This window comes from Monodon monoceros, unplaced genomic scaffold, assembly GCF_005190385.1.
Source record: "Monodon monoceros isolate NGI ecotype Baffin Bay Population unplaced genomic scaffold, NGI_Narwhal_1 Super_Scaffold_11, whole genome shotgun sequence".
Lineage (NCBI taxonomy): Eukaryota > Metazoa > Chordata > Mammalia > Artiodactyla > Monodontidae > Monodon > Monodon monoceros.
In genome coordinates, this window is record NW_021703767.1 from 11,714,966 (window position 1) to 11,742,585 (window position 27,620).

General features: G+C 42.7%; 1 protein-coding gene across 2 annotated transcripts; it reads right to left on the reverse strand.

Moving 5' to 3' along the window:
- Nucleotides 1-411: 411 nt before the first annotated feature.
- IFNAR1 (interferon alpha and beta receptor subunit 1) lies at nucleotides 412-26,807 on the reverse strand. 2 transcript variants are annotated; one of them, XM_029214241.1, is made up of 11 exons: nucleotides 26,422-26,807; nucleotides 21,249-21,372; nucleotides 15,478-15,659; nucleotides 12,487-12,644; nucleotides 12,232-12,373; nucleotides 11,226-11,340; nucleotides 7,840-8,039; nucleotides 7,573-7,730; nucleotides 4,956-5,106; nucleotides 4,322-4,467; nucleotides 412-3,104 (listed from the first exon to the last, which is right to left on the reverse strand). In XM_029214241.1, the coding sequence occupies exons 1-11, from the start codon at nucleotides 26,492-26,494 to the stop codon at nucleotides 2,868-2,870; spliced, it is 1,686 nt and encodes a 561-aa protein (XP_029070074.1). In that variant the 5' UTR covers nucleotides 26,495-26,807; the 3' UTR covers nucleotides 412-2,867. The 2 variants fall into 2 exon arrangements, with proteins under 2 accessions (XP_029070074.1, XP_029070075.1); XM_029214242.1 differs by lacking the exons at nucleotides 21,249-21,372; nucleotides 26,422-26,807 and adding an exon at nucleotides 15,961-17,017.
- Nucleotides 26,808-27,620: the final 813 nt, after the last annotated feature.

Here is a 27,620-nt window from a genome sequence, read left to right on the forward strand (position 1 = left end):
CAATAAAGATGTTTAAAAAAAAAAAAAAAAAAGAAACATTGGAGACATGGTTGTGTCCTTCCACAACTCAACAAGACACACAAACAGTGTCAGAAACACCCATTTGGTTCAAATTTTAGATTTCAGTCATTTGACAGTTATTTCCTGCGCACTTTTTCCGTGTGAGGCACCACACTGTGGTAGGTGCTGGGGATACAGTAATAAGTGAAAGTAAATTCCTGCTCTCACAGAGCTTCCGGTCCCCTGGGGGGCAGACAGACAGCACGAAACAAACATGTCAGGTAGTCAAAGGGTTACGGGGAGGAGCGGGCAGGTAGGCAAAGTTTCTGTACACTCTCCAAATTCTTAGGAGCCATCAGAGGCTGCTTTGAAGGTCACAGTTTGGGGAAAAGATACAAACTCTCAATTATATTTTTGAAATAACTTTTTTATAGGTTGCAAATTTCTGGTCAGACTGTTTAGTTCATGGTTCTCCAGCAGCATTTATACTTTTCTAACTAGAAGCTATGCTAAGTCTTTATGGCTGTACTACTGGAGTATGGCCCACGTCATGCATGTGCACGTGTAGGTGTAAGTATGCATGTATGTTTACAGACGTATGTCACCACTTACGTATATGTTAATCTACATTACGTATGAATACATTATTTCTGGCTGCAATGATACAAATCTTTTACATAAATGCGTAGGTTATATCTAGCTTCTCCAAGAACTATCAATATTGTAGTTCTGAGGCAATTTATTGGTGCTCCCAAGTATATGGTATTTCCAAGTAAACTATGCTTCAGAAAAAATACTTGTCACTTTACAAGCACATCCTGATTAAGCTACATGTGGACCACAAAGAAGAAGGGGATGGAATTGCATTTTTAGGTCAGAAGACAAGGCAAAATCGAGGGTTTTTTGTTCGCTGCTGCTCAGGTGCTTGTTCGCTGAAAACCACAGGGGGTCCTAAACCCCAAAGACACACAGACTCCCACATCCAGGGACCTGGCGACTTCCGTGGTGTCTTTTCATCCTAATGCCCGAGTTTTCCCTCTTCCACATCCCATGAAGGCGCTGCTTCCCTTTGGGATGTCCATTCTGAAGCAGCCTTCTTCCTGTGGTAAATCCCGGGCCCGCGTGCTGACCAGGCCTGTCGCACTGACACAGCGTGGAAGCCCGGGCTGGCAGGGTCCTGGCATGTTCCTCCCTTCCTCGCTACAGAGGCAAATTCCCACTGACAGGGCCTTTACAAGCGAAGGGCCAACCCAGATCTGCTTTGAACCAAAGGCCTCCGGTCAGCAGGATCAAAGGTGTGCGTGGGTCCCTGTAGGGATTCCGCAGCAGAGAACTGCCTCGGCGGGGATCCCTGGCCCATACTGTGTGCTCCCCTAGGAGCTGGACCGAGGTCCAGGGAAGCACACGGTGTGCTCTGCAGAGGGCGTGCTGAGCGTCACAGCCCCTCCCAGGGCAGCTGCTTTCAACCTTTTCTTCCACCCAGAAGACCACAGCGGACCACTGTGTAAATTAAGACTGGCCTGCCGTGATGCTCTGGGTAGCTCCATCTCCCCTCCCTTTCACTGGTCCTTCTGCAACGACCGAAGCTGAGAACCCGGCCTCAGAGGCCACCAGAATTCCTACACTTCCCTCCTCTGCAGGATCTCCATGAATAATCCCAAATAGCGAATCATTTAAAAATAAGCTATAGATGACTTTGAAAGGCATTACATATTTTAAAAATTAGGTCTTCTTCCCAGGTACATTTCCTCCCACACCTTGATAATAAATAATTTGCATTTTCTTGAGTGCATGTAGGCTGAGCAGAAGGGGTACCTGAATACTTCCAGACAGCGTAGAGAAGCTGGCCTGGTGTTAGAAATGATACAGATAAGCCACAAAAACAAACCACCCTCAGGAAGTTAGTCATCAACAGTTGATTACACACATGATTCTTGTTTTTCGCTAAAGCCACCTGCTTCTTTCCTACTGAATTACTCTACTTCTTACTCTGTCTCTTCTCTCAGTACCATTTTCTGGTCCCAAGACTTCTTACATCCACTGTGACTAATGTCACATACTCCCATATCTTAAAAGATAATAGTAAGCTATCTACTCAGGTAGTTTCCCATTTCTCTGTAATTTTAGAAGCTATTGTTCCAATGTTCTGAATCAGGAAGCCTTCATGGACATATAGCAAAAGATTATCTGGTTTTAATCCTAAACCGTAGAAGGGATAGGTAACTGTGATGCAGAAGCCAATGTAATTGGTAAACGGATAGAATTCCCCTGGAAAATCTGTAAGGACCATACCATGTTTCTGGCGTCTGCAGCTGTTTCCCAGAGTAAGCTACCTTTTCAGAAAACCAAGTGATGGCGGTATTCGGGCTTTTCTAAAGACATTTCCAAAGGGCCTACTTCCGTGTCCAAAGAAAAGACCAAATGTTCTAAATGTGTCCTGAAAAATAATGGACTGGAATACCGGGATGGAGAAGGGACAGATGGCATATGCAGCAGCAGCGGCAGCACGGCGACGGTATCAGCCAATGGGAACACAAGCGCTGCCCTTACCACGCGACGGCGTGGTGGAGCTTAGGGAATCATTAGGAAGACAGAGGGCATCTTCTGGATTTAACTTCTCTCATCCAGGGCGGTCCCATGACAGGTCTTTCAAGACCTTACACGTGGAAAAGAATGTAGAGAGCTCTTCTCCAAATTCCTTTCAAATACTTAAGTGCTTGCCTGTATTTTTAGGACCTACGATCTGAAGATGATCTTTCTTCCCCCACAAGCAAATATTCTCTTGCTAGTTACTGAGAGGAGCGAGGAGCCCAGGCTCCCACTGCAACTCCCGCAAGACTCCCTAGTATTTTCGAGTTCATTCCTGGTCACACAGTTTCCTGTTCCAGAAGTTCTTCACTTATTTTACTTCCACTGTTTTCGTCTTCATTAGAATAGTTTCCTGAATCTTGACTAGTTTGGGAATTGTACTTTTTGTGATCTTCAATTGGATTAGTCTCTTCTATTACAGTAATAGTGTTTGCATTTTCAATTATAGAACATCTTTCCGTTTGTTCCTCAGAAGTGGAAAGGAGTAGATTCCTTACTGGCTGTTCAGAGAAATACTAATTCAAAAGGGAAGGAACAGAAACAGATTATTTAAAATCACAAAAACTAGTTTTCTAGTTCTAATAAGCTGTGGTTTCTTAAGTTTTCTAGAAACCCTATCTTTTGACATGCATATTAAAAAGCAAGCTAAGAGCGTATCGATTGCACTATAACATTTAGAATAAGACCATCACTAGTGAGGTCACGTACACGTTGGTATTGTTTTTGGGAATTATATGAAGAGTCCCTAAGAAAGGTCCACTGTGCTATCAGGGGTGGGGAGTGGAAGAGTGTGGGCGAGGAAGGAAAGGGAGAACACTGGGATTTGGGACATTTTATTTTGACATAATAAAAATTTTGGTATCTAATCCACAAATACCCAGAAAAAGCACAGGGAGGAATTAATATTTCCCTGTCCCACTAAGAATAAAAAGCTATTGTAACTTGATAGTTTTAAGTTCTTTAAATAACAGCTCTGAATAGAAGAGTATATAGAAATGATATTTAAAAACTCAGGCATAAAAGAGTAAAACGGTTCATATTTATGGAACGTTTGTACAGTGTTAGGCCCTTCTGGTTTATCTCCTTCGGTCCTCCCAATTCTGCAGGATGGTACTACTGGCTCTGTTTTACAGTCTACGGGCACTTGCTCAAGTACCCTTAAGAGAGCTGCTCAAGTTCACAGAGCCAGTAAGTGCAAATACACTACAGCCCATCAACAATTCACCTTCAGGTCTCTGGCTCCAAAGCCTGGGGAACCTGAAACAGGGCAGGCAGCGTGGAAGCTGCTCCAGTGAACACACCACCCGCAGGGTGATGTCTGCACTCAGTGTCTTCACTAACTCTGCCAACCGAAACACTGAGGTGCTGTGAAAGGAGACTCATGTTTTGCTCCTTCGTTTTCTGTGATTTTATCCACAGAATACAGTTTTTGCACTGATGAGAATGTTTTAATCTTTTTGTGAATATAGACTTTCAACGGTAAAACAAGTGCCACAGTAACCAAGCTGCCAAAAAATATGAGATGAAGGACACACCTTACTATTCCATGTTGTATTCTATTAAATGACCGTTTCTAAAGTTAATTTCCTGAAACTCTGAAGAAAAAAACCCCAAATCAGTCTGTATTATTTTCTGAATATCAAGAAAACATTTACATTCTGTTGAAATCAAATATATTTCCCATTCATTTTAAGAAAAATCCAGTTAACTGTTGAAAAGAAAAGTAACATACCTCATCTACAGTGGAAGGAGGTTTACTTGATGGAAAGAACACATAATTGATACATCTCAAGAGGACTTTCACGACATAAATGATAACAATGATAGAAAATAACGCAGTGCAAATTCCAGCTATAAGCCAGGTTTTGGAAGTATTTCCTAAAAACAAATAAATGGTGTTTAGCATCTATATAGGTTTTGACACACAAATACATTAAGACTGCTGACAGTCTGTGTGAAACAAATACAGCCACGTGAAAGGAAATATACATTCTATTAAATAATACCAACAATAACAAAAAAATTCACAACTGAACTAATTAAGGGATTGCCACATAATAATTATATTAAGGATTATATAAAAAATTAAAATAGTCTCATTAAATTCTAAGAGTAATAATGAAAGGACATTAATTATGCAGATATGCATGAAATATAAAGCATATAAAAACCACTGAACTAAGTTGACTATTAAAAATATTTTCTAAAACTGGAAGGCTCAGCGTGAAGTACTCACACAGTTCATGAAGAAAATATTCTCTATATTTTTGTGGTAGAAAGGAAATATTTTACAACTTTCAATGAATTGGTTATTTTTATTAAGTCTGTTACATTAAAAAAGAAAAGATGCAATCAAAGATTCTGACCTGGTTTTGTTTTCTCACACACAGTAGCACTAAAAACACTGCTTTTATTCCACTTGCCATTCTCAGTGAGTGCTTTGGCTTTCACACAGTATACAGTCAGCGGTTTCAAGTTAGGAAAGGTAACATCAGTTCTTTTCTCTACAACTTTTCTCTATAAAAAAATAAGTAAATCGTTGATAAAATTTAGAACCCCAAGAACTCATACAGGGAATATCTATTTTCTGAATTCCTTAAATAGTCAAGCTAAGATTGGCCTCTCCCAAACACTTAGTTGGTATATGTTTGAGAAATATAAATTTGTTTTGGACAACACATTACAACCAAACTCAAAAGTTAAACATGGCTGCTGCCAAAAAAAAAAATATGTTCCTGAGAGGACTCTAATTTATTTTATAAGTACATGCTGATTTGGTTTAATCACCATCATGTTATCTCTGTTTAGTGGCAGAAAAATTAAGTGCAGAGGTTCTGGCCTCAAACTGCCTGTAGCAAGATATCACTCACAGCTACGTGGCCTTAGGCAAGTTATTTAAGTTCCCTGGGCCCTACTCCCAGATCTGTAAAGTGAGGACAATTATTACTCCTATTTGTATTAGTCGGCTATTGCCACAATAATGCTGTATAACAAAACATTACAAGGCCAACAAAATAATGTTGTGCAATGCTGTGTAACAAAACAGCCTGTGGCTCAAAAGATATTTGTTTTTCTTACTCGTGAGTGTCCCAAAGTGCTGGGGGAACGCTCACTGAGGCCGTGGATCAGGTTTAGGTCTGCTCCACAGTCTCCCATCCGCCTGGGGCCAGAGACCACATGGAGCTTGCTTTCCTCTTGACAAATGGGAGAAGCATGCATGCGCACTTAAGGCCTCTGCTCATACCACATCCACTCCCATTCCACTGTTTACAGCCTCGTATCAATGAGGCAGTAATGAATATTCCATCCCAAGTATTTGCTGAATAGTAATTTAATCAAACTGTCTGGCAGGGTTGAAGAATGATTGAGACGATTCATGTAAAATACTTAGCCCAGTACCTGATACATAATGAGTATTCAATAAATTTGAGTTGTTATTACAATTGTAATTATTGATGTGTTACCCAGCATAGGATGGCCAAAGGAAAAAAAAAAGTTATTGAATCTACTATTTGTCAAGCAATGTGGTATGTATTTTCATATATTTTTACCTCATTTTAAACCTTATAAACATCCTTTCAAAAAAAATTAAGTTATAATGTAATATGTATAAAATGGATAACTAATGAGAGAACCTGCTGTATAGCACAGGGAACTCCACTTCGCTGTACAGTGGAAACTAACACAACAGTGTAAAACAACTATACCCCAATTAAAAAAAAAAAATTAAGTTACTATGACCACCACCACTTTAGAGGAGAGGAAACAAAGTTTTAGCAGTTAACCACCTTGCCTAAGGTTACACAATTTGGGGGCTTGAGACACAAATTTAGATCTTTCTGATCTAGGGATGACTGAGAACTAACCATCGTGCTCAACAGGGCTAAATTCTGCTACGGTTACAGAGTGTTCAGATAGTTAAAATGAAACTAGCCAAGTTGCTGGAATTTTCTTAGATTTTCAACAGAAAATGAAGTTACAGAGTTTACCAATTTATGTGCACAAGATTTTTAAAGGTTGATTCCTTGATTGTAATTCCACAGGGAAAAGTGATCTAGGAATAATGCGGATTATCTGATGTATATTAGCTTTGTCAGTGGTTTTTGAATTTTAGGGTTTAAACAAGTGTTTCTCAACCCTATTGTCATGACTACTCCCCTAAGGAGCCTTTTTAGACTATTTTTTCCTAATCCCTCCCCCTTTACAAAGTTGAATAAGATTTTGCTGGGTGAAGTTGAACACTCGAGGGAGGTTTTCCTCCTGGAGGGTCACGAACCACTGTAACAGCTAAGATTCTTTTGCACCCTAAAAACCAATTTTTGCCCTCTTGGAGGTGCCCCACCCCCAGGGGATATGTGGCAATATCTGGAGGTATTTTGGGTTGTCAGAACTGGGACAGAGCGCTACAGGCATCTAGTGGGTAGTGGCCAATGGTATTGCTAGCCATCCTATAATGCACAAGGAAGCTCCCGCAACAAAGAATCAGCCAACCCAAATGTCAAGAGTGTTGAGAAACCCTGGTTCATGAACACCTGAGAATCCTGTTAAAAATACAAATTCCTGAGTTCTACCCCCAGAGATTCTGACTGAGAAGGAATAAGCTCAGGATCTGAATTTTAAAAACTAACTTGCGGGGGGGGGGGGGGACTTCCCTGGCAGTCTAGTGGTTAGGACTCCGTGCTTCCACTGCAGGGGGCACGGGTTCCATCCCTGGTCGGGGAACTAAGATCCTGCATGCCACGTGGCGTGGCCAAGGAGACAACAATAACAACAACAACAATTAACTGGGGCCCAGATGCAGGTGATCGTAACTCTTACTGTGTAAAACATGGGAAATGCTCATTTCTTCCTATTGTAAATATTTGAGTTAATCACATAGTCTTAAAGTTTAAAAATTTCCCTAGAATTTTAACTTCAAGCTTTGTTTAACCAAACCACAGTTATAACTCTAAATTATAAACCTATACTACATAGTCTTTTTACCTCAGCGTTTGAAGTGTTTTCCCAAAAAATAACTTCATAAATTAGTGGGTAAAGCTGGTTCACAGACTTGTTTTCAGACTCTTTTGGAGCACCGATAGAGACGTGCAGTGAGTCATCATTAACGGATTTCATGCTAATGACTGGAGGAAATATGATAGCTAGAAAAAATGTGTAAAGACACAAAGTTCAAATTAGACTAAAAAACCAATTTTAAGAGTTCGCACCAAATTGGAGAATTACAATGTAAAGTAAAAACTATCGGCTTACTTTTCATTTCAGTATTAAATATTTTCTCTTCAGACCAAAAAGATGTGTTATTTCCAACAGATGCTTGTACACGGATACGGTGAATTCCTTCTGGGAAAGCATTTTGAGGAATCACACAGTGGGTAGTTTCGACATCTTCACAGTTTGGTATTTGTTTCCATTTGTCTGAATGACTCCCAGGAATCCTTTTTAAAAACTCACTTTTAAGACAAAAAAATGTTTTTTATTCCAAAGACATTAATTTAGTAAACATTTACTGAATACCTATAATACACTAGACACTCTGTTAGGGGCTAAGGTTACAGAGATAAACGGTCCTCACCCTCAGGAAACTCATAGGATGGTGGAAGAGACATGTTCACAAAAGAAAACCAAAGATCTTGCTCCAGAGTGTGATAAGGTAGTGGTGTGCTAGAGCTGGCTCGTACCGGTGCACAGAAACAACTGCTAAATTTTCAGGAATGCTGCCAGCTAGTTGCTAAATACAGCCACTTTTAAAAGTTAAGTTACATAAACTTACAAATAAATAAATTATATTAAAAACAAAAGTAATAAATACTCAAAACTCATCTTGTCCTAATTATTTTCCTACATTTTATTATCTACGCTCAAGGCTAGTTACGTCTATCGCGTCTATGCGGCGGAAACGCTATATGACGGAGGGCTTACTGTCCATCTTCCCAAATGCATGTTCAGTGACCTGCTGTTGGGAGCTTGACAGTGGCCATAATAGGAGTAGTTATATTATAAAAACTGGCAAATGCTACAGATAAGGCTTTTCCCTTCTGGAAAGCCAGCTGCTAAACGTACCAGCACACCTGTGGGTAAGTGCTGTATCAGAGATACACACCAGTGTCCTAAGAGCAAGTCTGCACAGAGTAAGACTGGGCCTGGAGAGGTTAAGTCAGCTGCTCAGAAACCAACAGCTCCAAGCATCTCAGTTCAAGCCTGGAACTGTAACAGCCTCCTGACTTGTCCCCTTGTCTGTCCTGTCTCCTTAGTCCTGCTGCACCACACACAATGTGGCCACCTTCACCCTCCTCAAACACAGGCCTCACGTTACCCGTCCCTCAACAGAAAATTCCCAATGGCACTCAAATGCCTACAGGGCAGTCTGGGGCTAAGCCTAGGCTTATGCCATCCTATTAATTCAATGTTCTCTCTCATTGCTCTCCCAGGCCCAAATGTTCTGCTACTCTCAAAGCAGGTCCTCCCTTCTTGTCGGTAAAATTCCAAACTGGCCCCCCAAATTCCTACCTGCTGGTGCACAAGCCCTACATGATCCCTTCCGCCTCAGTGTGGGCAGGATCCATGAACTCTTGATTAGGTTACATTATTTGGCAAAGGTGAAGGGATCTTACGAATGAAATCAAGGTCCCAAACCAGTTGACTTTGAGTTTATCAGATGAGAGCCTATCCTGGGTGGGCCTGACCTGATCAGATAAGCCCTTTAAAAGAGGGTCTAGAGGCTCTAGAGGACAGAGATTCTCTCTGTTGATGGCCCCCAAGAAGCAGGTCACCATGAATTCTGCAGCTGCAAGAAATGGATTCTGCCAACGACCACATGAGCTAAGGAGACAGCATGAGACAGCTTGTACGAGACAGCACCCCAGCTGACACCTGAACTGCAGCCTTGCGAGACCCTGAGCAGAGAACCCAGCTAAGCCACACCTGGACTCCTGATCCAAAGTCACGGACAGATAATAAACAGTGTGTTGTTTTTTTTTTTTTTTTGCGGTACGTGGGCCTCTCACTGTTGTGGCCTCTCCCATTGCAGAGCACAGACTCCGGACGCACAGGCTCAGCGGTCATGGCTCATGGGCCCAGCCGCTCCGCGGCATGTGGGATCTTCCCAGACCAGGGCACGAACCCGCGTCCCCTGCATCGGCAGGTGGACTCTCAACCACTGTGCCACCAGGGAAGCCCAACAGTGTGTTTTAAGCTGCTAAGTTTGTGGTAGTTTGTTACAGAGCAATGGGAAATGAACACCTCCTCGTTACCCCGACCTAATTTTGTCTCTTCATATCCTGAGCTTTCCCCTGTGTGTAGCCCCTGCCTGGGATGCCCTCTCTTGTCATTTAAAAATATGTGACTCAGCAATCAAGGCCTGGTTCACACTGCATCTCCTTCCAGAGGGCTTCTTCGGTCTCTCCAGCCCCATCCACCTTTACGCTTCTGACTTCTGTAACCCTTATAGTCTGTACTCCACTCCTCAGTCCTAAATCACATTTTGCTATGCAAAGGCAGATAACTGCTTCGGGTTTCTAGCACCATGTGTTTCATTCTGCTGTACCTTTACGAGTCCTTTAGTGCTTTGTACGGTGTGCTAAGGACCCAAAAGAAACTTAGAGACCAGCCATCAGACCAGCCTGTCTAGTCTGTGGCCCTACTGTTTAACATGCTTTTGAAAGTGAAGAATACATGAAAGACTCCTCCTGTACAGTTTCCTGATCTGTGTGTGTGTGTGTGTGTGTGTGTGTGTGTATCCGTAAGGGCGTGTATGACATGAATGCGTTTATTATACAAACTGTTACTGCTTCGAAACTAACACCAAAGGGTTGAAAGTAATCAATCACAGCAGTACTGACTTCCCTTTTCCCTCGTTTTTTCTGTGTCTTTCTAGTCTCTTTCCTCTCACTCCTCCCTTCCTGCTTTACCTATACTTGCCTTTGGCCCCTCTATTCCTCAGTCCTCAGTATCTCTTTCTTTCCCACAGTCCACTTCACCTTCCACTTGATTACCCTCTTCTCTCCTCCCTCTCTACTTATCCCCTACAGTTTTCCAACTAGTATAAACTCATGCAGTCCTTTTCCACTCACGTGGTGCTAAGCTTCACTCACATTCGGCTGGTCTCTACTCAATCACGTAGAGCCCAGTTCTCTCCAACTTTCTTAATTTCCCACCAAAGCAATCACTAAAAAATCTGCCAAAGCCACTAAAATAATCAAGACAATGGGAAGGCTAACTTGAATTGAACACGACAGAGTGACTGGACTCAGATCATTTCAAGGACTCATGGAAGAAGTGGGTTCTGAAGAAAAGATCACGGCTATGTGTCAAGTATTCCAGATTGAGGAAATAGCACATGCAACTAGAATCACACCTTCAAAAAAAAAAAAAAAAAGAGAGCCGGTAAAAACACTAGATATTATTAGAATACACCCATTTTACAACAAGTGAAGAAACTGAGGCCCAAAGAAGTTAAGTGATTAGCTCAATGACATCCTGGGACTAGAATTAAACACTCCAGTTCCAGTATATCACAACCACCTTTCCATCAGGCCACACGTGTGCACGGAGCAGCAGGTGGCTGAAGCCGAGTGAAAAGAAACCTAACAAACTGGGCAAAATGAACTGCAAAAGGACATTTATGGACTAGAACTTACTGGGACCACTGAGCTCGAAAAGTCGTGTTTTCATGTGCGTAATCCCATTTAAGGACATAGACCTGATTTTCAGCATCGATTTGTATATTTTCTGGTGAAGGCACTTTGTGTTTCTCTAGAAGACAAAGAGCACAAAACACACACACACATTTCCTCCAGTGAGATGGCAGATGGCTAGAATTCCTAACAGCATGAGCGAGAAGATAAAAGGCTTGCGTCTTATCATAATGACGTAACAGCGAAATAAGTTATGGTGTGTATTCACACAGGGGAATACTACACAGCCATTTAAAAGAATGTGATAGATCTATATGTGCCGACGTGAAAAGAGAGCCTCAATATATTGGGTTAAACAAGCAAGTTCAAAATATATCTGGCAGGACCTTAGTTTTTAATTTAAAAGACAAAAACCCCAAAACTGTTAAGTCCAAGTATATACTTACATAAGCCCTGAAAAAAGTATGAAAGGTTGTACACAGACTGCTGGTGATACTTATCTCTGGTAAATGGAATTGGGGGTCAGGAGGCAGGAGAGGAAACCTTTAAACCCTTCTATACTGTTTGATTTTAAAAACAAAGCATATTAAACTTATAATTAAAATAATAAATCCAAGCTCCTGCCCTTAAACCTTAATCGTTGGCAAGATGTCACTGATTAAATGTATCAGGATGCTTTCATATTTTAACATTTCATCTATAAAGGTAAACTTTTTGGAAGACTAACTGTTCTTCTAGCAACTACCTCCCTTTCTTGTGGATTCTGAATAAAAACAATTTTTTTCATTAGAAAATACTTGGATTTTATGCAAAATTTTCATTACTATTTACTTGAGACAAAAATCCCAAATAACATTTGTTGCTTACGTAAATGCTGTTAGAATGCCTTTGTTTTAATGTCTATTAAACCATCACATAAGCTTTAGTAACTATTGGAAAAATGCCAAAATTAATAGGTTGCTAATTTATATACATAGTTATTAAATCTGAAGCAAGACTTCCTCCTTACCTGTGGTGTTTATACAATACACTGGACTATAGAAACCAACTCTTCTTGGTGAACGTAGTTCTGCTTTAACTTTTAAACAATAAGTAGTCTCTGGTGAGAGTTTATAAATTTTATCTCTGGAATAAACAGTTTCAGTCCTTTCCTATAATTAAAAAAAAAAAGAAGTCTGTTCTTTAAAAAAGTAAAAAGTCAAGTTTTAGAATTAATTCATGTCACTCTTCTCTCACATCAAACAAAGATAAAAATAATGCTTACTTCTAGACTTGAAGAGTTTTTCCAGATAACTAAGCTATATATAAAGCTGGAATGATCCATAGCCCACATGATACTATCTTTTGTCCCAGGAGGAGAGATGTTTATTATTATTGCCTTATCTTCAGCTTCTAAATGTACATCTAGAGGACCAATCTGAGCTGTAAAAATAAAAACATTTACTATGTAAGTTCACGAATACAAGCCCAAACATTCATACAACAAACAATTCTAAGCACTTAATATGTGCCTGGCATATAAAATGGAGAAAATCCCTCGTGGAGCTCACACTTTAGTGAGGGATGTGGCCAAAAATCCCAAATAAACAAGTGCATATAATGCTATAAGGTCATGTGTGCTATAAGAAAAAATGAAGTAACATAACGGGACAGAGAATGGCAGCAAGAGCTGTTTTAGGTAAGTTAGTGAGGAGAAGGCTCCCCGAGACTTTGAGCTGAAACCTGAACAAGGTGAGGGAGTCAGTCATGCAAGTCTCGAGGGGAGAAGCATCCCCAGCTGAGGGGGCACCAAGGGCAGAGCTCCTGAGATGGGAATGTGCTCACCATTTTCAAGAGACAGTAGGGGGCGCTCGAATGGCTGAGTGGTAGAAAATGAGATCAGAGAGGCAGCTAGAAGCCAGGTAACAGGCAGAACTCTGTAGTCTGAGTCTGTAGTCTCTGGAGGACTGCTGAGACCTGATTCACATCCAGGAAAGATCACCCTGGTTGATGTGTGAGGAAGCAGGGAAGCTACCGCAGCAGTTCGAGTGACAAATGGAAGTGGCCTGGCGAAGGCTGGTAGCGGGGGTGGAAGTGAGAAGGGATCCGATTCAGGATATACTCTGAAGGTTGATCACTCAGCATTTGTTGATGGACTGGATGTTGCATGAGAGAAAGAGAGGTCAAAGGTGATGCCAGGGCTCTTGGCCTGAGCAAATAAATAGGTGATGTCATTAACCGAGATGAAAAACACTGCAAGAAGAGCAGGTCTGGAGGGGGAAAATCAAGAGCTCTGTCTGACATTTTAAACTTGAGACGACTTGTAGACCTCTAAGTAGAGATGCTGAAGAGAGAGCTGGTGATATGAGTCTAAGGTAAGGGGAAGGAATGGGGCTGGAGTGATATAATTTGGGGAGTCAAGAGCACAGATGATGTTGAAAGCCATACGATTCCTGGTGGAGGGGGCGTAGGAGAAGAGGTTCAACGACCAAGCCCTGCAGACTGAGCCCTGCAGCTGTCCAACATTTAAAGGTCTGGGGGATGAGAAGAAACTGACAAAGGAGCAACCAAAGAGCAGCAGGAGAGCCAGGAAAGGGCAGCGCCCTAGAGATCAGAGATGGGAGGGTTTCAGGAAGAAGGGAGTGATGATCACGCCGATGCCACAGGGGAACTGGGCCAGAAGAGGACAGGGAATCCACTAGGCATTGTGGAGGTCACGGTGACCTCGGCAAGAGTAGTTTTAGGGTAGTGATGGGGAACAAAGCTCAGATGGAGAGGGCTGAAGAGGGCGTAGGAGGAAAAGTGTACAGAGAGGGGGTACAGATCATTCTTGTGTGAGTTTTGGTATAGGGCAGTGGTTCTCAAACTGTTTGGTTTTGGGACCCCTTTACACTCTTAGAGAAACTGAGGGTCCTAAAGAGCTTTTGTTTACATGGGCTATGTCATTGAATATTTAGCATATTAAACATTAAAATTGATAAAAATTTAAAATATCTACCAATTCATTAAAAAATAGTAATGATAAAACCCACTATGTGATAAAAAATGACTATATTTCCCAAAACAAACAAGCCAAAAAGCTTAGTGAGGAAAGTGGTGCTATTTCACATTTTGTTCAAATCTCTTTAATGTCTGGCTTAATAAAGAAGGCAGCTGTGTCTCACACCTACTTCTGCATTCAGTCAGTCACCATTTCACATCAAACAGCCTCTAGAAAACTCCAGAGTACACTCACGAGAGAATCGAAATGAAAAAGACAAGTAAGTCTTAGAATTATTAAGAAAATAGTTTGGACTTTATAGACCGCCTGAAAGGGTCCTGGAGACCACACTTTGAGAACAACCACTATAGCAGCTGTCCCCAACCTTTTTGGCACCAGGGACCAGTTTTGTGGAAGACAATATTTCCACGGATTGGTGGGGGCAGCAGTGATGGGAGGAGATGGTTCAGGCGGTAATGCAAGCGGTGGGGAGAGATGAAGAGCGGTGAGGAGTGGTGGGGAGCGGTGAAGAGTGGTGGGGAGCGGTGGGGAGCAGTGAGGAGCAGTAGGGAGCGGTGAGGAGTGGTGGGGAGCAGTGGGGAGCAGTGAGGAGCGGTGGGGAGCGGTGGGGAGCAGTGGGGAGCAGTGGGGAGAGATGAAGAGCGGTGGGGAGTGGTGAAGAGCAGTGGGGAGTGGTGAAGAGTGGTGGGGAGCAGTGGGGAGCGGTGGGGAGAGATGAAGAGCAGTGGGGAGCGGTGGGGAGCGGTGAGGAGCGGTGGGGAGCGGTGAGGAGCGGTGGGGAGCGGTGGGGAGCGGTGAGGAGCGGTGGGGAGCGGTGGGGAGCGGTGAGGAGCGGTGGGGAGTGGTGGGAGCGATGGGGAGAGATGAAGAGCGGTGAGGAGCAATGGGGAGTGGTGAAGAGTGGTGGGGAGTGGTGGGGAGCGGTGGGAAGAGATGAAAAGCAGTGGGGAGCAGTGGGGAGCGGTGAGGAGCGGTGGGGAGCGGTGGGGAGCGGTAGATGAAGCTTCACTCGCTCGCCCGACACTCACGACACTCACCTCCTGCTGCACAGCCCGGGGTGGAAGGGGTGGTTTGGGGTCCCCTGCACCGTAGGGAAAGCAGGAAAATGATGCCATAGCAGGAAGGAGACACCGGTTTAAGGGAATCCTTGTTTGTTTGTTTGTTTGTTTTTAAAGATGGGAGATTTTATATCATGTAAATGAATGGGCCTGGGAAGAGGCTGTTCTGGTAATATTTAATAAAGAATACAGTGTAATTCAGCTGGCAACTCCTTACCTTCTTGAAATGGTATAAATGGCTTAACCTCATGCCATTGAGAAGTGTTGTTTCCTTTTTCTGCTCTTATGCGCAATTCAATTTTTTCATAAACATTTTTAAGCTTGACTGAAGAAAAGTTGCATTCGGTACTAGTAATATGCTGACACCCAGGCAACTTCTTCCAATTTTCCATCCCTGGTCTTCAAGATAAAAAAAGCAAACGAATGAATGGACGTTATAAATACAAGAGTGACAAACATGTTTTCTATTTACATTAACATTATAAAGTGTAAGTAGTTATTTCTTCTACTTGAGTTAATGTCCTGACAATATTTTTGTGTGTAACATTCTACTCTTTTTCAATACATATATACCAAGTTATTATTTATACAATGGAATAATTCTGACATATAGTTAACTTTTTAATGTAAAAAATCCTAATGCATTAGGATTTCAAAGAAGCAGAGAAGGAAAGAACCCATAAGATAAAAGTGAACTTACTGTTGGCTTTGTTAAAGATAGTTGTGTGACTTTTGGCCAACTACTTTGTATTCTGGATCCTCTCTTCCTTACTGAAAATTTGGGAAGTGGATTTGATGATTCCCTTCTGACCTCTTCCTATGAAGAGACTTACTAACCCTAAGGAAGACCTCAGAATCAGTATGGTTTGAGAATTTCCTCTGCTCTTCTCAAAACCAAACCATTCCTTCTGCATACTGATCTCTATAATTCCTTTGTTACATGACTAGAAACAAAGAACTTAAAATGTTAACATAAACTAACAAACTTCTCAATGTGGATTTAGTCCATTAAAAAGTTTGGGTGATATTAGATTTTTTTTAAGCATGTGAAGAAACTAAGTTGGCACAGAGTGCCTTAAACAGAAAGGACATGTTGCTACAAAGTGGACAGGAGGCTGAAGTGAAGGTGAGGGACAGAAAACAAACATTAGATTTCAAAATGTTTGCCTGTGGTAAGCCCTGTCTGCCTTAAACCAAACAGAGAAACTATCCTCTGAGAAGGCATTTCTGTCAAGCCTAATTCATAGTTCTAGCACTAGCTGATTTTTATTTTTTTGGGTAATATTGTAGACCTCATTTTAAAGATGCTAAAGCATGTTTTTTTTTTTTAAAAATTAATTTATTTTTAAAAATATTTATTTATTTGTCTGCACCAGGTCTTAGTTGTGGCACTGGGGATCTTCATTGCAGCATGTGGGATCTTTTTCTTGTTTTTAGTTGCAGCGTGTGGGCTCTTAGTTGCGGCATGCGTGTGGGATCTAGTTCCCTGACCAGGGATCGAACCCAGGCCCCCTGCACTGGGAGCACATAGTCTTAACCACTGGACCACCAGGGAAGTCCCTAAAGCATCTTTAATAAAAAGCTAAGGATGCTCTTTATTAAAAGCTAATAGAAATTAGGGATGATATCTAAATAATGTTTGTGCTGACTCCAATTCAAGTCTACCTTATTTTTCAAAAAATAAAAATCTTTAAAAAGTTACTGGGGGGCTTCCCTGGTGGCGCAGTGGTTGAGAGTCCGCCTGCCGATGCAGGGGACATGGGTTCGTGCCCCGGTCTGGGAAGATCCCACATGCCGCAGAGCAGCTGGGCCTGTGACCCATGGCCGCTGAGCCTGCGCGTCCGGAGCCTGTGCTCTGCAACAGGAGAGGCCACAACAGTGAGAGGCCCGCGTACCACACACACACACAAAAAGTTACTGGGACTTCCCTGGTGGCACAGTGGTTAAGAATCCGCCTGCCCATGCAAGGGACAAGGGTTCTATCCCTGGTCTGGGAAGATCCCACATGCCGTGGAGCAACTAATCCCGCGAGCCACAACTACTGAGCCTGCGTGCTGCAACTACTGAAGCCCGTGCACCTAGAGCCTGTGCTCCGCAACAAGAGAAGCCACGGCAATGAGAAACCCGCGCACCGCAATGAAGAATAGCCCACGCTCGCTGCAACTGGAGAAAGCCCGCGTGGAGCAACAAAGACCCAACATAGCCAAAAAAAAAAAAAAAAGTTACCAATAATATACACTACCATATACACTTCATTCCTGGCGAGTTTCCCCTTCTTTACCTATCTGAGCTTTGAGATTAGAGTTGGCATTAATAATACCTTGATTTAAATGCAAATCTTCCTGAGAAACTCCTCCACAACAGAATCTATTTTTTTAAAATCCAGACTTTAAAAATCTAAACCAAAAATTCCGATTGTTTTTCCCCTCAAATGTCATTTATTAGAAAATATAATTCCAGAGAAATTAGGAGATTAAGGAAGTCTGGGAAGTGGGTACGGTACACAGACCTCTTTAAATCAGGTGCATAGAGGGTCAAATAAAATGAGCTCCAGGCAAAAGGTCAGTAAAGCATTTCTGGTCCGTTTATATGGAGAACTTTCATTATACTCAACAGAAAACCTTATAAAAAATTTAAAACTAAGCCTTGAGATGGTTTTAACCCACCCTCACTCTTTACATCTGTCTTTCCTGCTCCAGGAGATGCAGCTGCCCACTCTATTACAACTGCTTCTGCATATAAGGGAGCTACTACAGTAGTAGCTACTTTTATATTTTCTTAAAAAAAAAAACAAACTTTATCATATACAGTGTTTAGATCACAACAGAAATATAACTTGAAAATAAATGTGTAACCAATAGAAAATTCATTTCATAAAACCAGTTTCATAATAAAACTTCATGCCATCTTTGTCTCTCCTATTCACTAACGTATTCCAAGTACCCAGAAGAGTGTTTGGCATAAAAGGCATTCAATGTTTGTTGAATGAAGACTGCACACTACATATCTCATAATACATTTTATTTATTTTAAATAAATAAATAAATTCAGTTATTTAGTTAATTAATTTATTTTTATTTTTGGCTGTATTGGGTCTTGGTTGCTGCGCGTGGGCTTTCTCTAGTTGCAGCAAGCGGGGGCTACTCTTCATTGCGGTGTGCGGGCTTCCCATTGCGGTGGCTTCTCTTGTTGCAGAGCGTGGGCTCTAGGCACACAGGCTTCAGTAGTTGTGGCACGGGAGCTCAGTAGTTGTGACGCATGGGCTTAGTTGCTCTGTGGCAAGTGGGATCTTTCCGGACCAGGGCTCAAACCTGTGTCCCCTACATTGGCAGGTGGATTCTTAACCCACTGTGCCACCAGGGAAGTCCCCATAATACATTTTAGATATAAGTCACAAACACTGACGTCTTAGATAAGCATATGTTCTACAGGCGCTGGTATCCCAGCAGCTTATTGATGTGTCTGTGTATCATTTATCACCAGTGATATGTCTAATGTTCTGAGAAACGCTATATTGAAAAAAATATCTGTCTGCTGCTGACATTAACTACACTTTGGTTGATCACGTTCTCTGCACCACTGTTACGCGCACTTGATACACAATTGTGCAACACTCACAACAGCCTTCCGAGTTAGATGCTTCATCACTGGGGTGTCCCAGGCCAGTCTGCCTGGGACTGTCCTGGTTTAACCTTATTGTTCCAGCTTATCTAAAATCAAGCGCTTCTGTTCACTCTCAGAAGTATCCTGGTTTGAATGATAAATTACATATGATCATACTAATTTTTTGTCTTTACTTAACAGATAAAGAAACTGTGACAGAGAGAATAAGTAGCAGAGGATAGAGTTAAACCCAAGCAGCCTGGCTCAAGTTCATATAACACTACATCACACTAACCGCTAAACTGGCTCCCCAAACTTGTGACCTGGCATGTTCTTACAAGGCAATTGTTTATAAAGCTAGCAGAACAGAATAGAGAAAGAACACACTGAAATAGTGCATTGGATACTAAAGTCAGAACCGACAGATTATCATGAACTGGAGAATTTAGTAGAAGTGACAGAATGTGTGAAAGAACAAGAACATGAGAGCACTGTCTATGGCTCTGTTCTTTATTACAAGGGTAATTTTATTTTATTATTTTATTTTTATTTATTTATTTTTTAATTTAATTTTTTTTTTTTTTGTGGCTATGTTGGGTCTTCGTTGCTGCACGCAGGCTTTCTCTAGTTGCGGCGAGCGGGGGCTACTCTTCGTTGCGGTGCGCGGGCTTCTCATTGTGGTGGCTTCTCCTGTTGCGGAGCACAGGCTCTAGGCACGCGGGCTTCAGTAGTTGTGGTGCACGGGCTCGGTTGCTCCGCGGCATGTGGGATCTTCCCGGACCAGGGCTCGAACCCATGTCCCCTGCATTGGCAGGCAGATTCTTAACGACTGCGCCACCAGGGAAGCCCCTACAAGGGTAATTTTAAATAAAGGAATCTGAAATAATCTCTATTATACCTAAAATAGTTGTTTCATAACAACATTCTGAACTAAGGCAAAGAACAAATTTGGTAACAAAACTCAAAGTTCAATTTAAAGAAAATCTCTAAAGATGAAAACTGTTAAATTATCAGCTCTGAGAAAAACCATATGTGTGTGTGTGTGTGTGTGTGTGTGTATGTGTATACATATATATGGTTGACCCTTGAGCAACACGGGTTTGAACTGTGTGAGCCCACTTACACGCAGATTTCTTTCAATAAATACACGTTACAGCACTACACGATCTAGGGTTGGTTGAATCCACAGATGCGTAACCGCAGATATGGAGGGCCTACTGTAAAGTTATACTCAGATTTCCGACTGCACGGGATGGGGGTTGGGTGGGGTGACCATCCCTAACCCCCGCCATTGTTCAAGGGTCAACTGTATATACACACAGACACAAATTACTAACCATCAACTGGAGAACAACCGGGCTGTGGCTGAAGTGGTGGAATCCTGGTTCTAGACGTCCTACACCCTGTTTCTTCACTGCCTGATTCCCTGCCTGCTCTTTCTTGGAGAGGGATCATGGTTAGCAGACAGGGTCCCAGAACCCAAAGCAAAGTACTGTACTTCCTGAGTGGTATTTCCTTCTGTAATCCCTTCGTCCACAACTCCCTGTCTGCCTATCCTCTTGGCAATCATTAAGTAGAAAGTTAGCACTAGGGAAGAGGCAGAAACACCAGAAACACTGAGTCTGTGGGAAGGCAGGGTCCAATATACTGATGTTTATAAAGTGTATCTAGAATTAAAACTTTGTGTATGATGGAGACAAGAGGAAAGCCTGACCACAGAAGCCTATTGCAAGACCGTGGCTAGACCTTTAGGGGCACTCTTCCATATCCTCAAGGTATGCTCTAGGTCAGCCCCTAATTTATATTTAAAGAAGTTGGAGGGCTTCCTTGGTGGCGCAGTGGTTGAGAGTCTGCCTGCCAATGCAGCGGACACGGGTTCGAGCCCTGGTCCGGGAAGATCCCACATGCCGCGGAGGAACTGGGCCCGTGAGCCACAACTACTGAGCCTGCGCGTCTGGAGCCTGTGCTCCACAGCAAGAGAGGCCGTGACAGTGAGAGGCCCGCGCACCGCGATGAAGAGTGGCCCCCGCTTGCCACAACTAGAGAAAGCCCTCGCACAGAAACGAAGACCCAAGACAGCCAAAAATAAATAAATAAATAAATAAATAAATAAATTTAAAGAAGTTGGAGCATACAGAACAGAGAAGGTATGGCTGTGGACTACAGAAGTTGTCTGCTAGCCTCGTCCCCCAAATCTCTTGCTTTAATACCCAAAGATGAATTTGACTGTGTCTCTATTTGTAGAAATGAAGTTATAAATATTATGCAAAATAGGCATTTTCTTTAAAAAATGGAAAAACCAAATGTTTCCTAAATCTGAAAAAAAAATTTATGGTGTTAAAGTGGTAAAAATTATTCAGCAAATCAGTAAGTAGAGTAACGTACATTTTATACTCTGCTGAAAAAGTCACATTCCTGACAGACTCACGGCTGCTGTTCCACTGCAGGATAAAGTTGTCATCAATGATGCAGACCCTGCCATTTTCAGGAGATTTTAGATTTGTTCCCCCTGTCAAGGCAGTAAGAAAGCAAATAGTTATACATACACACATATATACATACTATAGATATTTTATATATTTTTACATGTTATTCTTCACATCACTGATTGGACAATGAATACATTTAAATATAAAATATAAAAGTTAAGTATATAAAGAAATCTTAAAAAACCTAGTGCTTGCTCTCAGGACAGGGAGGCTGCTAATTATTTCTATCTCTGCATTCGAGAGAGTTGGTTTTTTAAAACCTATAAAAAGCAAACATTATATATCAATTATATCTCAATAAAGGTAGAAAAAATAAATCATAAAAAGGTAAGCATTGTCTTTTAACTGGAAAAAAAAAGTCTCTGTATAAAAATCGTATTTTTCTTTGGTCTTAGAAGTGATACTGACGTAAAGGATACAGGGTTGCACTGTTTAACAGCCTCAATTTGGTTTCGCATACGATGTTCAGAGAGGGATATATTCTGATAGAGAGCTGAACAGATGTGGTTTCAGAGCTGACAATTATTCATAGGAACCAAACATTCATATAAGAAAATCGATAGAGATATAAAAGTTTATCACGTCACCCAAGCCCTACAGGAACCTGAAAGGGTCTTGATCACCGAATGTATCGTCTGAACCCTTCTGGGTTTTTTGTTTTTTTTTTTTTCCCGGTACGCGGGCCTCTCACTGCTGTGGCCTCTCCCGCTGCGGAGCACAGGCTCTGGATGTGCAGGCTCAGCGGCCATGACTCACGGGCCCTGCCGCTCTGCGGCATGTGGGATCTTCCCGGACCAGGGCTCGACCCTGTATTTCCTGCATCGGCAGGCGGACTCCCAACCACTGCGCCACCAGGGAAGCCCCTTCTGTTTATTTTTAAGGACTTCCATCTAGAGACCTATTTTATTTCTTATGCTTTTTTAAAAAACTGAAGTGTAGTTGATTTACAATACTGTGTTAGCTTCAGGTGTACAGCAAAGTGATTCAGTTTTATATATACATGTTGCAGATTATTTTCCATTTTAGGTTATCACAAGATACTGAATATAGTTCCCTGTGTTATACAGTAAATGCTTGTTGCTTATTTATTTTATGTATAGTAGTTTGTATCAGTTACTCCCATAATCCTAATTTATAACCCCCCACCCCTTGCCATTTCTTTTTTTCTTTTTCCCCCTTTATTTCTTATGCTTCTAGTACAAATCTTCCACCAGTTGGATGCCCTCTCTTCTGCTTTTTCCTTTTTGGCCTCTCCAAATAGTGTTTCTCTTCCTCTCTGACAGCCCAAATCCTCCAAGACCCAGCTCAAGTTTGCCCCCTAACAGAAAACCTTCCTCAAATACTGCAGCTCATGCCAACCTTGCTCTTTCTTTACATGCGGCATCATGAATCTGCACCACTCAATTTCACACTAAAGTAGATGTACTCAGCACAGTACCCGACATCTAACAGGCTCTCAAAACTTGCTGATTGAAGACGTCTTTTAAAAAATTGCTTCTTCGGGACTTCCCTGGTGGTGCAGTGGTTAAGAATCTGCCTGCCAATGCAGGGGACACGGGTTTGAGCCCTGGTATCCCACATGCTGCGGAGCAACTAAGCCCGTGCACCACAACTACTGAGCCTAAGCTCTAGAGCTCGCGAGCCACAACTACTGAGCCCACATGCCACGACTACTGAAGCCTACGCGCCTAGAGCCTGTGCTCCGCAATAGGGGAAGCCACCGCAGTGAGAAGCCTGCGCACCGCAATGAAGAGTAGCCCCTGCTCGCCGCAACTAGAGAAAGTCCGTGCGCAGCAACGAAGATGCGACGCAGCCAAAAATAAATAAATAAAATAAATACATTTATTTTAAAAAATTGCTTCTTTATGTTAAACACAACCTCCAGCCATACTGGAAGTTCCTTAAGGCAAGGTATACATAGCTTAATACTTAACCTGCATTTTACAGAGTCCTCAGACTAATGCTGAGTTCACAGGAACTTTTTCCATATCACAAAGGACTGATCTTTCATGATGATAAATTACAATTTTTAAAAGACCAGCTTTTAAGTTTACTCTTTTCCCTGCAATATTTCTAGCCTTTACTTCTGCTTCAGGACAAGGATGTTATCTCCTCACAGACTTTCTACTACAGAGCTCCTTGTATAGAACTTTTATTTATTGGGATTGCTGCCTCTACTTTCCGGTTAGAGATATTATGGTATGGAGTCAAAAGGGGAGACAGCTGAGGAAACATTTTCTGATTTTTCTTTTTAATTTGGGGAGGTACTCATTGAGTCTCCCCACCCACATTTTCTATTTTACACTCCTATTCTCCGAGACATCATCACCAAATAGAATTACTCCCTCGTATCCCACTCTAAACTTAATCCCCATCCCAGTTGTTGGAATTTTAGAGATTCTATGCAGCCAAAGGACAGTGACTGGGTTTATGGGGTTAACAAAAGGTCTGATGGCATTTGTAGTCTCCAGCCCAGAATATTCTAATTCTAGTAATTCTGGGCCCTGAGATAGGATGCAGCAATTTGATACCTGGGGTAGAGCCAGGCATTTCCTCAGAGATGAAATCCTTCTGCTCCTAAGGGAAGGAGACCCTGGAGTTAGAGGCATCTTGGCATTTGGGAGGCAAACAAATAATTGACTGATAAATGGACAGGGACTTGGAAATAGTTATTAAATACGATTTTAGAGTTCATAGATTTTGTTCTATTAGTATTAGCAATATCCCTTTGATAATAGTTTATTTCAACCTTTAGCATGTAAAATATATAAAAGGGTACTTAATCCAATATTTCTATTTATACAACTGGTTGCTTCAACCCTTCACATTCATATTGATGACTAGAAATGGTTTATTATATATATACATTTTTAGTATTTATTTATTTATTTGGTTGTGCTGGGTCTTAGTTGTGGCAGGTGGGCTCCTTAGTTGTGGCTCATGGGCTCCTTAGTTGTGGCTCGCCAGCTCCTTAGTTGCAGCACATGGACTCCTTAGTTGTGGCACACGGGCTCCTCAGTTGTGGCGTGCAAACTCTTAGTTGTGGCATGTATGTGGGATCTAGTTCCCCGACCAGGGATCGAACCCGGGCCCCCTGCACTGGGAGTGCGGAGTCTTATCCACTGCGCCACCAGGGAAGTCCCATGGTTTACTATATTTTTAAGTCTGACATAAATCCAGACACATACATCTATACAGATATAAATTTCCTCCCATATTTTGGATAGTTTTCTTAGACTAGGATCCCAGAGTTGCATTTACTAGGTTTGAAAGTATGAACAGTTTGATGATTTTGAAACATAAAGCAACATTATGATCTCAAGTTACGGTTAACATTTCATTTCGTTTTCAACGTTGCTATTCTTTTGAGAAAAAAGTAGATTAGTTAATTGAAAGATAACTAAGCCCTTAACATATAGGTGGATAATCAAGAACTAAATTGTGTGACCTTTAGAAAAAGTCTAACCTTAGGCCCCAGGGCTTTGAGGCCAGATTCTCAGGGTTTGATTTCCTCCTAAAGCACTGGCTAGCTATATGGCCTCAGTCCACTCCTCTGTAAAATAAGGATAACAGTGCCTAGCTTTGTTCTGAAAGCTAAATGAGTTCATACCTTTAAAACACTAAGAGTAGTGCCTGGTACACAGTTAGGAGGGCAATAAATACCAGTTGTATATGAAGTTTATTTTAGCTCTCCTCTAATCTAGATTAAAATTGTGATCTTAATGAACACCCTCTTGGAATGTTAATTTCACATGAAAATTCTGGGGAAAGTCTTTTTATACGAAAGCAAACATGAGTTTAAGGCAAAATTTTCATGAACAAAAGACTCCAAAGAAATTACCAGGGGTTACACCAGGACCCTAGTACCCATATACTATATACCATGTATGTGGAAGAGTTTGAGAAATAGGTGTGAAACAGAATAAAGGAAACATCATTTAAAATGAAGTCAGGAGGCCAGAAGCTGGAGCCTTCATGCACTTTCACTCACCATCAATTCCAGACCCCAGGAGGAAGAATTCTCCTCTACCAGCAACAAGCCCAGCCAATGGGGAAAGCGGCACCATCCTGAACTCTTGCTTTCCTCCAATGGACTTTCTCTCAAAACAGCCCCACCCAACTTCCTCCTTTTTCTCTATCAAGTCACCTTCTTCTCTTTTTGTTGTTGGACTTGCCTAAGGTTTTTGACCTAACTTGCTTGTCCCAAATTGCAATTCCTCTGTTATTCTGGAAGAAACCAATTATGCTGGTAAAATAACCAACTGGCTGTTTTATTTTTTAGGACAAGATAGATAGGATACCATGTACCCCAGAAAATAAGGATATGCTTTTCTAAACAAACAGGTGTTTTAAGCCCTCTAGGCAGCCTCACCAACTCCTGGATTCCTGCTCTCAGCTGCTAGGCCCTGTTTGTCTCTGGGCCTACAAAGACGAAGGGGGACACCGAGTCCCCCTTCTCACTACAAAGTCAACCGTATGATAGCTGCCATTCCTCCATGCATCCCAGCTAAGTTAAGAAAGGCAGCAAATTAGCTTGGTGGCTCCCAGCCTTTGTATTTTGGCTTTGTATTTCTCTTTTATTATTATTATTTTTTTATTAGATTGTACGAATCCTGAGGGCAGAGAAATGCCTGCAAACCTTATCCCCCTTCCACATGGGACCAAGTAACTGTTTACTAAATTGAAGAAACAGCAGCACATAGCTCGTGGCTAAAGCCTTGTTTATTATTAAAAAGTCCAGTCGAGCTGCCGGATTTTTCGGACGGAAACAAACTCGACACCAAAGCTCTCCTACACCCCGCCCCGCGGGGTAGGAGCCCAGGGAACAGGCACAGGGCGGAAGGGATGGCGAGGAGGGCGCCCCCAAGCAAGCGGTGTGGAAAGATCTTGAACATCACTTTCTCTCGTTTGATTTTAGAGCCCAAGTCGGTTTCAATGTGAGCGCTGCGACCACGGACAACCAGAGGTCTCCCAGAGAGGACCTCTGTCCCTCCCGGGTCCGAGGTTTCCCACGCTGCCGCTGTCCAGCCTCGCGCCCAGCCCCCGCCCCAGGGAACGCCATCTCTCACCTGAAGCTGCGGGCAACACCCACGGCGCCCCAGCGACCAGCATCAGGGTCGTCGCGCCCAGGAGCGCGAGCATAGTCCGCGGGCCGCCGGCAGCCCTCCAGTCACATCTTCTGCCACCGCAGGTAGGACGAGGCGGCACGAAGGAAGGTTGGGCGCACTGGCTGTCCCCGGGCCTGCGCGCCAAGCTCACCAAGCCCACCTCCGCGTCGCCCCGCCCCTCTGCCCACCGACCCCCGTGCACGCGCCGTCCCTTCTGCGCGCGTGCCACGCGCACGCGCGTGGGACACCGGTGGGCAGCCCAGCCTCCGCTGCCCTCCCCCACGACCCCTCTTTACGGCCCGAGGCGGTACACTCTCGGGTTCCGGGAAGACCGCGTCTAAGCGGAGGCCTTGACCCCGGCAGGAACGCGGAACTTTGCCAGTGCGTCTGCGCAAGCCTCGCGGCCTGGCGTCCGCTCCCCCGTCCTCCCTGCCCCCTCACTTCCTGCTACTAGCAGCCGGAGGCCACTGTCGGGCGCTCTCGTCCCTCGCCCTCCCCAGCCCGGGTAGCGGACAAGGGAGCCTGGGAAAGCGGTGTTGGGGAGGCTTGGGGATTAAGGGAGAAAGCAATGAGGAAGCTTCTGAGCGGGTCAGGCCGTGAAGGGTAGGTGTGTCCAGAGTTAAGCCTAGACACGTTGAGCTCCCATTTTCCGAGCGACCTGGCCCGGGGCAGCACGGGTCCCTTGGAGAGGGTCGTGACGGCGTCCGGGCCTTGGGGGTGGTGTCCGAAACAGAGGTCCCTAAGCTCTTTTGACCGTCTGCCCTTATCAGTAAATAATTTGAGGCCATTATTCAATGGTTATTTAAGTACGTTAGTAATAGATTATGTACATTATAAAAATACACAAAAGGGAAAATGTAAAGGACGAATGATGAAATAAGTAGTCAAAGGCGTAGCTGTTAATTGTAAGAACCAGACAATTTAATGCTGAATTATAAAGTAAAATGAGTTTTGGTAAAGAACTATGCGCTTGAATATTGCCTTATAAACAACTGAGGTATAATTTGAATACCATGAAATTCACCCATTTCAAGTGAACAATGATTTTTAGTAAATCTGTCCAGTTGTTAGCCCTCATTTTTAAAAACCTTGGATTATTACTTTGTGATTCATAAAATTTTAGGTTTGGTTCTGAGTATGTCAGTGTCTTGCTTCCACTG

Bases quoted from the DNA above. Each gene is read 5' to 3' on its own strand.
- IFNAR1 (XM_029214241.1), bottom strand. From the start codon at position 26,494: ATGCTCGCGCTCCTGGGCGCGACGACCCTGATGCTGGTCGCTGGGGCG. The intron at 12,374-12,486 runs GTAAGCATTATT...TTTTAATTATAG, and splicing joins AAAACTCTTCAAGTCTAGAA to GAAAGGACTGAAACTGTTTA. The intron at 7,731-7,839 runs GTAAGCCGATAG...CATTTTTTCTAG, and splicing joins ATTTAATACTGAAATGAAAA to CTATCATATTTCCTCCAGTC.